The sequence below is a fragment of the Brassica oleracea genome, unplaced genomic scaffold (genome assembly GCF_000695525.1).
Source record: "Brassica oleracea var. oleracea cultivar TO1000 unplaced genomic scaffold, BOL UnpScaffold00629, whole genome shotgun sequence".
Taxonomy (NCBI): Eukaryota; Viridiplantae; Streptophyta; class Magnoliopsida; order Brassicales; family Brassicaceae; genus Brassica; species Brassica oleracea.
In genome coordinates, this window is record NW_013617429.1 from 111,408 (window position 1) to 126,048 (window position 14,641).

Here is a 14,641-nt window from a genome sequence, read left to right on the forward strand (position 1 = left end):
AAAAAAAAGAAATCAGAAACAAGAATCAAACATTCATTGAGTATCATGAAAGGAAGGTGTTTACCTTTTGTTTATGAGACATTATAACAAAGTTGTTCCCATCTTCCAATCCCAAATCCAAAGCCAAACGCTTCACAAACCAATTCCAGTTTGTATCATTTTCTATGTCCACTACAGCCCAAGCAATAGGGACAATCCTATTGTCTCCATCTCTTCCAACCGCAGCCAACAACTGTCCCTTGATGTCCCATTTCAAAAAGGCTCCATCAAAGCCAATAACAAGCCAAGTCTTCTTCCATGCTTCCTTTTGTGCTTGGAAACTCATGTAGAGCCTGTAGAACCTCTGCTTGCTTCCAACTGTGGCTCCTGCTATGGTCTCAATGTCCATGGTTGATCCAGGATTGCTCCTCAATATCTCTGCTTGGTAATCCCAGATTTTATCAAAATGCTCCTCATGGGTTTTCCTCCTTTCTTTCATCACCTTCGTCTTGGCCTTAGTGCATGAGTTTTCTAAAACTTCCATCTTATAATCCCTCAAGATCTCAGCATGTATCTCCTTTGCTGTGAGCTTAGGATTCAGCCTTAACCTCTCAGCAAATAGACTTGCAATTGCTGACCTCTTAAGTATCTTGGAATACCCTGTCCTCTCTCACTTATAGTCATTGACGTATGTCTTTACCATCAACTTCTGTTTCCTCCTATCATACGAACAGTAGACCATCCAGGGACATGGAGCCTCATCATCTCTCATCTCAGCGGCACATTTTGCCCCCATCTTCAAGCTACTGGATCTGTAGTACTTGATGTTGTATCTGGTTTTCAGGGTATACCTGAGACAAGCATGTTTGAAGTCCTCAGCATCTGAAAATGTCTTGCCTAGCTGAAGGAGCTTATCTGGATCAGTGTCTTCTCTGTAAGCTTGCGCAGGTATCATCTCCTCTTCATTCTCATCATCTGATGACACAGGATCATGGATTTTATCATCATCTCATGCATCATCATCCCCTTCGTCTTCATCAACCTCACAGTCATCATTTTTTTGCTTTATCACCAAAATAAAGATTCAAATCTGTACAACCAACTTCCTCAATGCCAGCAATACCGTTCTCATCTTCCCTACCATCATCACCTATATACCCAAATTCCTCTTCTTCATTTACCACAATTTGGAGAAATTCTTCTCTGTCATCACCATCATCACCTAGACTCTTCTCCGATTTTACCTTCTGCTTCTTCGATTGTCTAGGAGACACAGGCGACCCACCATATGAAGTTCCACGCCTTGTCTTCTTTGCAACTGTTGATGCCAACATCTCAGTCTCTGGCCATTCTTCTCTGTCATCACCAGAAGGAGCCACATTTACACTCTGCTTCTTCGCAACTCTAGGAGACAGAGTTGAACCACGCCTCGTGGCCTTCTCCGGAGATGGCTACCCATATGAAGTTCCACGCCTTGTCTTCTTTGCAACTGTTGATGCCAACATCTCAGTCTCTGGCCATTCTTCTCTGTCATCACCAGAAGGAGCCACATTTACACTCTGCTTCTTCGCAACTCTAGGAGACAGAGTTGAACCACGCCTCGTGGCCTTCTCCGGAGATGGCTACCCATATGAAGTTCCCCGCTTCGTGGTCTTCTCCGGAGATGACGCAGGCAACCCATATGAAGTTCCCCGCCTTGTCTTCGACGCCTCTGTAGATGCCGTAGATGCCAACATCGATATCCCTTCAATGCTTTTACGGATCCTCGATCTCTCCAGCGATGACAAACTCACAGAAGCATCGCGTTCTCCACCCTTCTTCGACTCTTGAACCGCTTCGTCACTCCCGTAATCGAAATTCCTCTTCGCTCTGAAAATCATTACCTCCCTTCCATTCCTTGTGAACTTCGTCTTTACCATCTCCTCACATCATAAGAAAAATCCCCATATCGATTTGAGAAATTAGGGTTACGTTCAAACATGGGTTTCGTTTTGTTTGATTTCAATCAAACACATCTTTTGATCAATAAAAATAAACATGTGTTGTAATCTTCCGAAAAGTCCACTAGCTCGGTGGCAAAACCCCCTAAGGACCACGAGTGCACGGGTTCGAGTCCAGCCAACAACAATTTTAATTAAGCAAAACGCACTACAAGAAAATCTGTTTTTAGCTTCAATTTTCTTTTGTAGCTAATGTTAAGTTTTCGTGGCTATTTGACTAATAGCTGCAAATATCCACGAAAGAAAATTTGTAGCGTCGAGCTTGTGGTTATCGATTAAGTGCGGCTATTCGTGGCAGCTTTTCTACGATAAAACCACAACGTTATTTTGTGGCTAATTGCCACGGATAGTAAGAAATATATTTGTGGCTATGTTAACCACAACTTACAACATACTAAGTCGTAGCCATACAATTTTTTATAATATTATTTTGAACAAATATATGGATATTAATTTGTGATATAATACATTTTAAACCAATTTTTCATTATACAATTTTGTAATATATGTATATAAATATCAGCAATATCTAGACAAAAGAAATTGTTTTATTTTATAAACAATGGTATTTATGGTTTACAAATTTATATTGGTTTACAAATGATATCTGGTTTACAAATTGTTTAAAAGATAACCTAAATCTATGTCTTGGATAGTCTCTAGCGCCGCCATGAGGAAGTATATGGCTGGAGTTGAAGGGACGTCGTGTTGCTCCGTTTCACTAAGCGCGCCGTCGCGCTCGTACACAGTCACACATTCACACAATGCCACGCCGTATCTTCTTCTTCTTGTTACTCCTCTTCCACCGTCTGCTTCTCCTTCTTCAATTCTTCATCCTGAGAAAAAGTAAACAAAGACAAAGACCTTAGAGATATTGTCTTAGTCGGTTCATGACAAGAAACAGAGAAGAGGGTTAAGCAAGCCTCTTGGTCTTACCTACAGGCAGCGGCGCTAAGTCCATCGGATGACTCGCCTGGATCTCAATTCCTCCGCCGCATATGGCACCGCTTCTCCGCCGAAATCCAGTTCTTGAGACGTATGTTTGACTGGATTCTCCAATTAATCCAGTTCTTAAGACGTTGGATTGCTGGAGTTAAATACTACTGTTTGTATACAATAATCATTCTCCAATTAATCTCCACTCGTCCATTTGTGTTTGAGAGAGGAAGAAAAAGAAACAATTAAGTGAGAGATATCTTCTGTTTGCATAAGAAATGAAAGAGGAGAAAGAAGAAAGAATATGTCGGAGGAGAGAGGAGAGAAAACCAAAAAATTTTGACCCTTAGATTAAAATGAAATTAATGGTTGAGATGGCAATCTTGGTAGTCCTGGATTAGCCAATGAGGAGAAATGGTGGAGATCTGAAATATTAAACCATTAGATTAATGTAATCAATGGTAGAGATAGCAAGCCTTGCAATATTATATTGCCACTAAGAAATTAAAAAAAAAAAATTAATAGTTTTTTATTATGTTGTATACACATTTAATTATATATATCACTAAAATACTTTAAAATTTTATTATATTTCATACAATACTATTTACTTTACTACTTACACTTTATATTTTAGTTTTATGATTTATTATTTAATTTCAATAGTTAAAAGTTTAATGGTTTGATTTATGGTATACTTAGGGTTTAGAGTTTAAGGTATATGATTAAAGGGTTTAGGTTTAAAGTCTCGAAATTTAGGATTGGTAAGTTATTTCTTATAACATTTGTATGTTTTTATTTAAAGCTGTTTAAAGTATAAACATGTGTAATTTAGAGTTTGAGATTTATGAAAGAGTTAGATCGTTTAGCTTAAAATTTAAAGTTGTTATTTAAAATTTTTATAAACTTAGTATGAGAGTTAGATCTTAATTATAGCTATATTATAAATATTAATTTGTTATATAATACATATTATCCAAGAAACATAGATCTTAATTCATACAAACATATAGAATTTATCAATATATGTTTTGATAGCTCATTCAAGAACAACTGTTTTTTTGTTTATTTTTAGGGATGTGGGATTTAAGATTTAAAGTTTATTGTTAAAGATTAAGGGTTTAGGGTTATAATATGATTATAGTTTGAGATATATTTAGGGTTTAAAGTGTGATAGAAATTTATTTTATTTAAAATTCATTAAATGTGTTAAATTTTCTTTTGACATATTACTATAGTTTACTTTAAAAAGTTTAGGACTTAAAATTTTAATTTACTAAAAATGATGGTTTAAGGTATATTTAGGGATTACATTTTTCTACGAATAGCTACAAAACATGTCGTGGCTATATATTTCTACGAAAATTTTATGGCTAATAGTTGGTTTTGATTTCCACGATTTATGTTGTAGCTAATTGTAATTCAATTTCTTCAAATATCCACAAATTATATTTTGTAGCTATTTAGCTACAAAAATCCGCTATGTAGTTACAAATTATACCTTTTTAAAAAATGTGGCTATTTTGTAGTAATTTGTGGTAAAAAACAGCCACGAATGTTCCTTTGTAGCTAATTTGTAGCTAAACACAATTTTTCTAGTAGTGACGACGTCGTCTTGAGATTTTGTCTTTAACAAAACAATTGGATGAAACGACGTAGTTTCACTAAACGGCAGTAATTGACGGTAAGTTAACACTGTCTTAACTGCCGGTTAACGGTGTATTAATCTGGTAAGTCAACTGTAAGTTTGTGAATAAACTAAAAAAGTCAACAAAAGATCTAGGTTTTATTGGTCAGGCTCGAGTACAGGTTTCTTTTGGCAATTTCCGCAAAGTTCAGTGTTTTTTTGGCCGATTTCTCCCTGGAAAGGTTATATAAACGCTCGAAAAAGAGGATAATAAGATTAATTTAACTATCTTCAACTTCCAAACATCTTCCAGATCTTCTAAATTAGAACATACTTTCAATTAATTTTTTTTTTGTAACTTGCTTACTTAAATTTAAAGAAAAGACCCAAAATATTTTACAAGCCCATTGGCTAAAGTTTTGACTCATGCTTAGTTAGAATCACATAAAGAGCTCTCTAAGAGCCCAAGATAGTAGCAAGAGAGAAAGCCCAGCTGGAGTTTTGAGTTTACTCGACTCTTTGGATTTAACGAAGAATCAAGAGTGTTGGAGGTGCGGTGGGTGAAGTCGGTGCTAGGTGATCGCAGTTCAGGCAAAGCGGAACCAGCTCTGCATCATGATGGAAGATCTGGTCGGGTTAGTGTTGCGGAAGCTCTGTAGCTTGTTCCTTAGCTGAGCATCCAAGAGTCTGAAAATCTGGTGACAGGAGCGGAAGATGTTCGAGTGCAGTCGGCCATTCCTCTCATTACACAACCAACAGAGAGTCGCTTGCCACACAAGGAGATATAGCTTTCGTTGTGCTTCAGGCGGGGGAAGTGATAGCATTTGAGCCAATGTGTCGTTCCAGATTCGGCGAGGAGTCAGTTGGAGACGATTCACTACCATTCTCCAAAGATCGTAACTGTAATTACAAGCAAAGAAGGTGTGGTCTCTGGATTCTTGTGCAGCATTACAGAGGAGGCATAGATCATCTACTTGTAGGCCCCATCGTAGTAATCGATCACGAGTTGGTATTCTGTCCTGTGTCACAAGCCATGTATGAAAAGCGTGCCTAGGGATAGCTCTGGAGAACCAGACAGCGACAGTCCAAGGAGCATCTTGTCTCGGCTCTCTGAGATAGTCATACAGGGAACCTGTTTTGAATAGTTCTGATCTTTGACCATTTATCTACCAGTAGTAGTAGTCCTGGTTCTGTTGTAGCTCTATGGTGGTTATGTAGGCGTAAAGCATTATTTGTTGTTCATAGCGAGCAGGAGGAAGTCTCCAAACTCCGTTGCTACATAGAGAAGCCACTGTTGCATTGCGAGAGATGCCTAGTCTTGACCGAGAGCCAGATAAGTAGTGGTTGAGATCGCCAAATGGAGACCAATTGTCTGTCCAGAATCGTGCTGATTCCCCATTCTGCAGCCTTAACTTTATCAAGGGAAAGATTGTCTGCTTCATCTTCAGTAGTTTGTTCACAAGCCATGAGTATGTTTGCCGTGGCAGAGTAGTCCAGTAGTTGTGTAAAGATCCGTTTAGTATCACCTTCTTGAACCATTGCACCCACACCGACTCAGGCCGAAAGAAGATGAGCCAAACTAGTCATAGGGTACATGCCTTATTCCAGGTTAGTGAATCTTTGATTCCAAGTCCTCCTTGCCTTTTTGTTAAGACAATTGTTTCCCATGAGACCCTCGCTGTGTTGTGACCTTCTATGTTTCCCTTCCTCATGAAGATACTACAGAGAGAGTTGATGCGCTTAATACAAGCTTTGGGAAAGATGAAAGCTGAGCACCAAAACGTAGTAATGCCAGAGATCACCGTTTTGATTAGCAGTAATCTTCCAGAAAAGGAGAGGGTTTTTACAGACCAAGTGGAGAACCGGGTCTTTATTTGATGCAGCAGTGGCTCACAGTTGGTCAGCGAAAGCTTCTTGGAATTGAGTGGTACGCCCAGGTAGCGGAATGGAAGAGAGCCAAGTGACATTCCAGTTGAAGCTTGGATTGTTTCTGTTTCTTCCAAGGAGAGGCCAGACGCGAAGAAGCTTGTTTTCTGCATGCTCACCGCGAGACCAGATCTTTTCTCAAATTCACCAAGGACCTGCAGAAGTTGCTGAACTGATTCGATTGAGCCATCAATAAAAATCAAAAGGTCATCAGCAAATGAAAGGTGAGTAAGTTTTGTGGATGCACAGTTCATATGATAGTTGATTCTATTACTCCTTGCAGCCTGGTTGAGCAAATGAGATAGACATTTCATGGCTATGACAAATAGGTAAGGTGATAGTGGGTCTCCATGTCTTAAGCCTCTTTTACCTTTGAAATAACCATGAATTGACCCATTGTAGCCTACCATGTAGGAAGGAGTACAGACACAAGCTTGGAGTAGTCTGATGAACCGCGGTGGAAGCTGGAGGCCTTGGAGGCAAGTGAAGAGAAATTCCCATGGGAGAGTGTCAAAAGCTTTCGCTATGTCCACCTTGATGGTAATTCTTTTCTGACATTTGTTTCTCCACTAGTAACCTTCCTTTAACAAATCGGTTTGGCTCGGTAAGATGAGAGTAGGCAGAATAGGTTTGAGGCGCTTGACTAGTAGTCTGGAGAGAACCTTGTAGATTGTATTCAAGCAAGAGATTGGCCTGAATTCTGTGATTTTTGACGCTCCAGGGAACTTGGGTACTAACGTTAGAATCGTTGCATTTGTTGTCGCAGGGAGGAAAACTGATGCAAAGAAGTTCTTTATAGACACCACCACTTCATTTCCCACTGAGTCCCAAGACGCTTTGAAAAAAGCCGAAGTCAAACCGTCTGGGCCTGGAGCCTTGTTTGCATTGAGTCTGAACATGCAGGACTTGATTTCTTCGGTAGAGGGGAGGGAAAGTAATACTGTGACTTGATCTGGAGTTGGTGAGAAGTCAAGTAGTTCTGCAAACCAGTTTGTTGAAGTGAATATCATTGGTGGGGAGTAGTTGAATGGCCCAAGAACCGACTGAAAGTGAGTCACCGCATGCTCGCTCATTCTCTGAGGTTCCGTGATCCATTGTCCATTCAGCGCTAGAAAGGCTCTGATGGCGTTGTAGCTCGCATGTGTTTGGCAGATTATTTGGAAGTAAGTGGTATTGAGATCACCCTCTCTTAGCCAGTTGATCCGCGATTTTTGTCTGAAATAAATTTCTTCTATCATTCGCAGGAAATTCCACTTTTGGTGAAGATCTCTCTCATCCTGGAAAGTGGCGGTAGAGGGGTTCTGCAGAGCCTGCACCTGCTCATTTTGAAGCAACCCGTTAGTCTCACTCACTATCTCTTGAATTTTAGAGTAGTTATTTTTGTTTAGGAGTTTTAGGCCAGTCTTGATTATTTTTAGTTTCCAGCACAGTTGAGTGAGAGTTTGACATGTATTTCCAGCCTGAATCCAAGCGTCTTGTATTAGCTGAGCGAAGTTTGGGTGTTTGGTTAGGTAGTTTGAAAATTTGAAAGGTTTAGAACCAGTTGAGGGTAGTCTAAAGGCTAGGTCTAGGATACAAGATGAGTGGTCAGAGAACTCGGGTGGGAGGAATGAAGCTAAGGCGTTGGGAAAGGAGGATATAGAGTTGGAGTTAACCATGAGTCTGTCTAGTTTTTTTGTCGTTGGTTGAGATGGTTGGCTGTTACTCCAAGTGTGGGACGTACCAATGTATCGAAGATCAAATAATCCCAGTTGAGTCATACAGTCTCGCATCAAGTACATTTGGTGATCCAGGGCAGTGACTATTGGAGAGGAGTGTTATGTAGGATGAATAATCTGATTTAGATCTCTTCCAAGGAACCAGTTAACTGTATCCAGAGCTAGAGTAGCTTGAATTTGGATAAGGGGTTTATTTGAGTCTAGCCAAGAAATAAATGGTCTATGCTTAGCCGGGTCATTTAGACCTCGGACATTCCAAAAAAAAAGTTTTACACTAATTTAAAAAAGATGAGAGGGGCCTTCCATGGGTTTGGAAGAACCACTAGATACAAAAAGAGTAGGAGGGACAGTGTTTAACAAAAGGGGGAAGAAGTGGTTAGATGATAATAAGTTGGTTTGGGCTGATGATTGGTCAGTAGAGGAGGAAGTTACAGAGAATGGAGGAGCAAAGGGGTTTTGATTTTCTGTACAGGGTGGGGGTGATAAGGTTGGAGACGAGCGAGACCTCTTTAATGAAGGTCTAGTCGCATGAGCTGGGGTTGAAAAGGAGGAGGAGACCAAAGGAGGCGGTTTGAAGGGCGGGTGATTTAAGTGAGGGAGGCTGGTATTGAGGGAGGGGTATTGGTTGGGTGGGAGGTCGGGGGAGGGTCTTGAGTTATGGGATGGGTGGTGGTACTATTTTAGGGGGCAGTGTTTGAGGGGGTAGAGGTTTTTGAGGGGGTAGTTTCAATATCATTCAGTTTCTGTTTAGTTGAGGTTTCACCAGTGGCTTTGGGAGTCTGATGAGAGTTCTTTTTTGTCTTTGCAGGTGTCTTTGCAGGGTTTTTTGAAACATAAATCCGTTTCTGGACAGATGAAGTTTTACCTAGTGGAGGAGTGTAGAGCAAGCAGTTCCGTACTATATGACCCAATTCATGGCAATGGGAGCATGTTAGGGGAACCCAAGGGTAAGTAACTGCTAACTCAACTACTTCTCCATTTTCTCTCTCGGACTCCACAACAGTTGGAAGGGAAACAGTGAGGTCCACCTCGACCTTGATATGCGACATGGGGAGGCTTACAAGGTTTTTGGTGAACTCATCTACCTCTTTCGGTTCTCCAACGAGACCTCCTGCTAAACTGTAACCTTCTTCATGCCTCAGGTCAAGTGGGATATCTGTGAAGTGAGCCCATATTTGGATAGCTTTAAGTGGAGGAGTCAGCTTTGAGTGAGCAGAAGACCATTGGGCTGTATGAAACATGGAGTCTCCCACATACCAAATGTTCTTCTCCAGTATCTTCTGCCTCAAGTACTCACTTGGGATTCTCACTAAGGTAGAATGGTTCAGAGGATTGTTGTGAATCTCCAATCTTTTTCCCTTTCCCCACATATAGTTTAGTACACTTTGAAATCTGACTGAATGGTGGGGCTCTTCCATTAAAATAACAGATAATGAAGTCTCTGTGGATCTCTGCTCCTTTTTGGAAGATTGAGTCTGGGATTGTGATTCTCGGCCTCCCAGATGTAGCAAAGGCCACTGGTACAAGCCTGCGAAGAGTTTTGTTTTCCAAGATTCTAATACGCTCCACCAGTGTGGGAGGCGTAGTATTTGATGAGGGGGCAGCTTGGGGTAAGGTTTGGGGTGATTCATGCGCCTGAGGGATAGTAACATTCTCAGTAGCAGTAGAGGTTTGGGGGTCGATCTCCATGGTGGTTGTTTCTGGCTGGGGGACGCTTGGGGTGTGGGAGGATGAAGCCAAGTTGGTTTGGATAGGGGAGAGTAATGAATTCCTGGTTTTGGTCATCACTACTGTTAATAGGAGGACCAGTTATAGTCTCAGATCTAGTGTTCAAGACAGTTTTGTTGCTCACTTCTACGCTCAGAGATTTAGTATTCTGAGTAGAGATAGTTGTAGAAGCTGGAGCCATGGAAGCACCTGCAGTTTTCATGCTCTGCTTCTTACGAGAAGAAGAGTACATAGTACCAGATCTGGGAGCAGTTGTGGAAGTGGATAAGGGTGAAAAGTGTTGTGGTGATAGTGGAGAGGTTGGGTCTGGGGGTCAGGGGGAATGAGGGGAGGGTCAGGGGGTTCGCCAGCGGCAACGAACGGTGGATTATGACCGGAAAGACGGCCGGGACGGTGCATCGAAACTCGTGTCAGAGAGGTTTTGACTTTTTAAAAACAGTGATTAAGGTGGTGTCGATTAATTTTCTATGAATTATTGTGTTGCCTAATCGAGCTAGGTAGACATAATATTTTAGGGTTAGATACAAACACCAATGCCCATATTTATTTTTTGGTTGGTTTGAACTTTTAATTTTCAAAACTCATATTGTCAAATTTTGTTATGCTTTTTATATGTGAGAACTACAAAACGTATATTTTTTAAAGTGGAGCCTTGGAGGAAGTATAACTTATGCGTTTTGGTGATTTATAGTATACTTCTAAATAACCCTTTTTCTTAAAAAAAGAAGAAGAAGAAGAAGTATACTTCGAAACTTGAAAAAGAAATTGTTAACCCAAACCTGAATAGATTAGCTTTTAAGGGAATAAAAAAAATACAGCACGCGGCTTTAAAAAGAGAGGATAGATTTTGTGGAGAATGTTTTTTTTAACAGAAAATCTTAGACATCTCCTTTATATCTTATATATTAAAACAAAAGTCACAACCTTGATTCATGTGTGATTTTTTTTTTTTAAAATGGACATATTCCTAAAAAGTCATGTTACATTTAATATATAATCTTATCATTTAAATTTTGGACCTAGCAGAAATTTTTATTGGGCTATCAATAATTGGATTTAAACAATAGATGATCCATTGGATTTATAGATAGTATAAATTAAATAGATATAATTTAATGTTGTGATACTATACCTCCATATGCTAAATATTTAAATATTTGTCTATGTTAACTTTAAAAATTATAATTTTTTTTTAAATAACAAAAATCATATTATCTAACAATGATTAATCTTTACTACCTTAAACCAATGAAAACAAATTTTAAACTATATAGTTTATTTTATAAAATTCAACAAAAATTAAATGTTTAATTATTTACTCGATAATATAAATCTATGAAGCAAAAAGTTTAAATTTTAAAAAACTTTATAAATTTGTGAAATGTTACAATATCTTTGAATATGACAATAAAACAATATTTTACTAATCTTTATATATATAGTTACGATTTTAATAATGAAATAATAATCCGAAAATATATATAGAAGAAGATACAAATATATGTGAAAGTTTGAAACAATCTATTCAATGAAAAAATATACAATAAACTTATTATGTTTTAAAAATTGATAGACACATATATATTATAATATATACCAATTTAGAATTGAAAATAAAATATTTATATAAAAATAAATGAAAACAAAATATTTATATAAAAATAAATGAAAACAAAAATCTATGCGGTTGCGCGGGTCGAAATCTAGTTATTATTATATGTGTAAGATGAATTAAGTCACGTGGTACAGTTATATAATGGATATCCGTGATTGACCTTTTTATGATACAATGCCTTCGAAGTTTAGATCCATTGCTCCAAGGACTTTCACTACCTCAATTTCAAAAGCTAACAAACATGATGTGTTAACCCAAAACCACTAAATATCGTGAATGCTAAAACAAAAAGAATTGATTACAAAAACAGTTTGCCCACAAAAACGAATTAATACATGCATTATTAAACAATAATGCTAAGAAATGTAGGTTTGTTTTTACAAAAAAAAAAAAGAAATGTAGGTTTGTAAACGTAAATGCATTCAGAACCTTACATAAACTGCTGACAAAAAAAACTTTACCTAAACACTCGTTAATGGAAAAATAATTAAAAAAAATCCAGTCCCATGTTTAAAATACTTTATTATATTAACCGTCTTGGGACCGGAAAATTGTTGCATGATGTACAAACTAAATTGATTAGATGATTTGAACCATGTCAAATAAACGGTTAATAAATATCCCACGGAAAACTATGGAACTAAGAACAAATATTGTATGAAAACAAAATTTGATTATTAGTTAATTTTATTTCAGAGTTAATCAATACTCTACAAAAATGTAGAACGAGTCTTGAAATAAATAGATTTTGTTAGAGAAACTCTACAAAAATAGTCTTGAAATAGATACATTTTGTTAGAGAAAACTTTCTATAACAATGGATTAATACATTTTGTTAGAAAGAATTCAAGAGTTAAGCGCGAATGAATTTAAGTAGTGGAAGGATAATTGACCTATCGAAAAATGATTTACCATATCGTGTGAGGGAGATCAAAGCACAGAGAAATGTCATGTGGTTGATTAAGAGTTAATAAACAAGTCTTAGGAGCCTCCAAAAAATTAATATACCGCCATGCGCACGCATATGAAGCACACCAACCGAGTGAGTGAGCGTGGAAAGTCCATTAGCTGTAGCCGGTCATGCGTTACAATATAACTTAGTTTAGTTTCAAAAAGTAATGCTGTATAGCTAATCTTGTGGAATTCAAATTTTGTTTATTGTGTAACTAAAGTATGGGTGGAATATTCTCGTTTAATTTTTTTTAATTAATTGGTTGGTTAATAGTAAATAAGTATGTGTGGGTGTGGGTGTGGGAGTGGGAGTGATGGAAGAAACTAGTGAGAGAGAAGATTGGTGGGTGCGCGTGCAGCTCTCTATACGTGGGATTGTGGTCATAATTCTTACTGCGCTGCTACCCTAAAACATTTCCTCCCTGTTTTGTCTTTCTATATTCTTATATAGTATTTTCTGTTCATTCTTTCTCCAAAGTTAAAGTAATTAACGTATATTTAGGTGTCAGCAGTTCGGCTGGTTTTGGTTACTATGGTATTCTAGTTTAGTCCAAACCTTTATTTGTTGATTAAAAGTTTAGTCCAAACTATGCGGGTTTCTTTACAAATCTGATGTCCTTAATCATGCTTGACACATAAGATATTGAGAGCTTTTTTGTTTTTCAACATAACTATATCTAAGAAAATTAACCGATGATTGGTTTATATAAGATACAGTCATATCAACACTACTCCACGTCGACTACCATAATTGTATAACTTTTATATTCTAATTATCACAACCCAATCAATCGCTTATTTGTTTATATTAGACTACGGTTCAGTTTATAAGTTTATAACTGTGGTAATTTTTGGAAAAAAACTAACTTAAATTAAAAGCTAAGAATACCAATCGATTACTTTTCTTTTTTTAGAATATAAAGCTATAGACAAACTATCTGGTCCCAAATCCTTTTTACCTATGAACTCGTATGGTGACTATGTAATAACCATCATAATTTAGTCTACCAAATTAAGTAGAAGCATTTATCAAAAGGTCATCGTCTGCTCAAGTCAATGAATTCATGCCTTGCTTAGTTTTTGCTCCTTTATGGGATAACTGTTTTTGTAATACTGTTTTAAAATGGCATAACTAGATGGAAAGATATTAGATATTTAATTAGGATGATTTATTAATGTGCATGAAATGAGGTCTATGTATATCAGGTACATGATTGAATAGTTAGGTGAGACTCAAATAGTTCATCTATTTAAAAATTTTGTCTGTGGTATAAAGATTAAGCAGTATGAACATTAGATAAAATGCTTAATAGCTGAATTAGGTGTTGATCTCGGGGATCCTAGATCGCTTTGAATATACATTTTCTTTTTTGACATCAGATCGCTTTGAATATATTTTTGTAATTAATTAGGAAAGTTAGCATCTATTTCACAGGTAAATTTTCTATCATCAAATATGTAAATAATTCTATTGACTAATGAATAAACTAAAAGAAACTATTATACTATTTATGTTTCCTCCAAAAAAACTATTTATGTTTCCTCCAAATTTATTACTAGGTTCAGGTTCAAATTCAAGTAATTCAGATAATATGATTAAATTTATAATTTATCAGTTAACCTTTGAGTTTTTGACCTGATATATATTATACTCCTTTCGTTTCAATATAGGTGATGTTTTAGAAAGAGTATTTTGTTTTAATTTACATGAAGTTTTGAGATTTTAAAGTTAACTTAACTTTATTGGAAACTATTCAACCAATTAAATTATACAGTCTTTTTATAATTGGTTAAATGATTTAAAAAATATATTTTTAAAAATAGTTTTTTAACAAAATATAACTTTTTTAATCTTTGTGCAATAAGACAAAACATCAAGTATTATGAAATGGAGGGAGTATATATGGAGTCAACCAAGAGTAAACTACTGGAATTAGAGGTGATTCTCATAAGTCACAAGTACATGCATTTCTAATGATAATTTTGGCAGATTATATATAATTCATGCAAAAATAATGGATAATGATAATGCCGGAATTTTAGAGTTAGACATCAAACTGCATGGAGAATAGAAATGATGTTGAAAGGGCACTTTTGGTATCACGTAATGAAGCATTCATTTCATTACTTCCTAATAAAATTTAAAAGGGAAAATATATAA

General features: G+C 36.9%; 1 protein-coding gene and 1 pseudogene across 1 annotated transcript; both read right to left on the minus strand.

Annotated features, from left to right (window-relative positions):
- Positions 1 to 1,898, minus strand: part of LOC106319824 — a 15,768-nt pseudogene extending 13,870 nt beyond the window's left edge.
- A 6,968-nt stretch (positions 1,899 to 8,866) lies between these two features.
- Positions 8,867 to 9,556, minus strand: LOC106319825. The gene has a single exon (XM_013758214.1). It carries the CDS (start codon positions 9,554 to 9,556, stop codon positions 8,867 to 8,869), a length of 690 nt encoding a protein of 229 aa, XP_013613668.1.
- Positions 9,557 to 14,641: the final 5,085 nt, after the last annotated feature.

Bases quoted from the DNA above. Each gene is read 5' to 3' on its own strand.
- LOC106319825 (XM_013758214.1), bottom strand. From the start codon at position 9,556: ATGTGGGGAAAGGGAAAAAGATTGGAGATTCACAACAATCCTCTGAAC.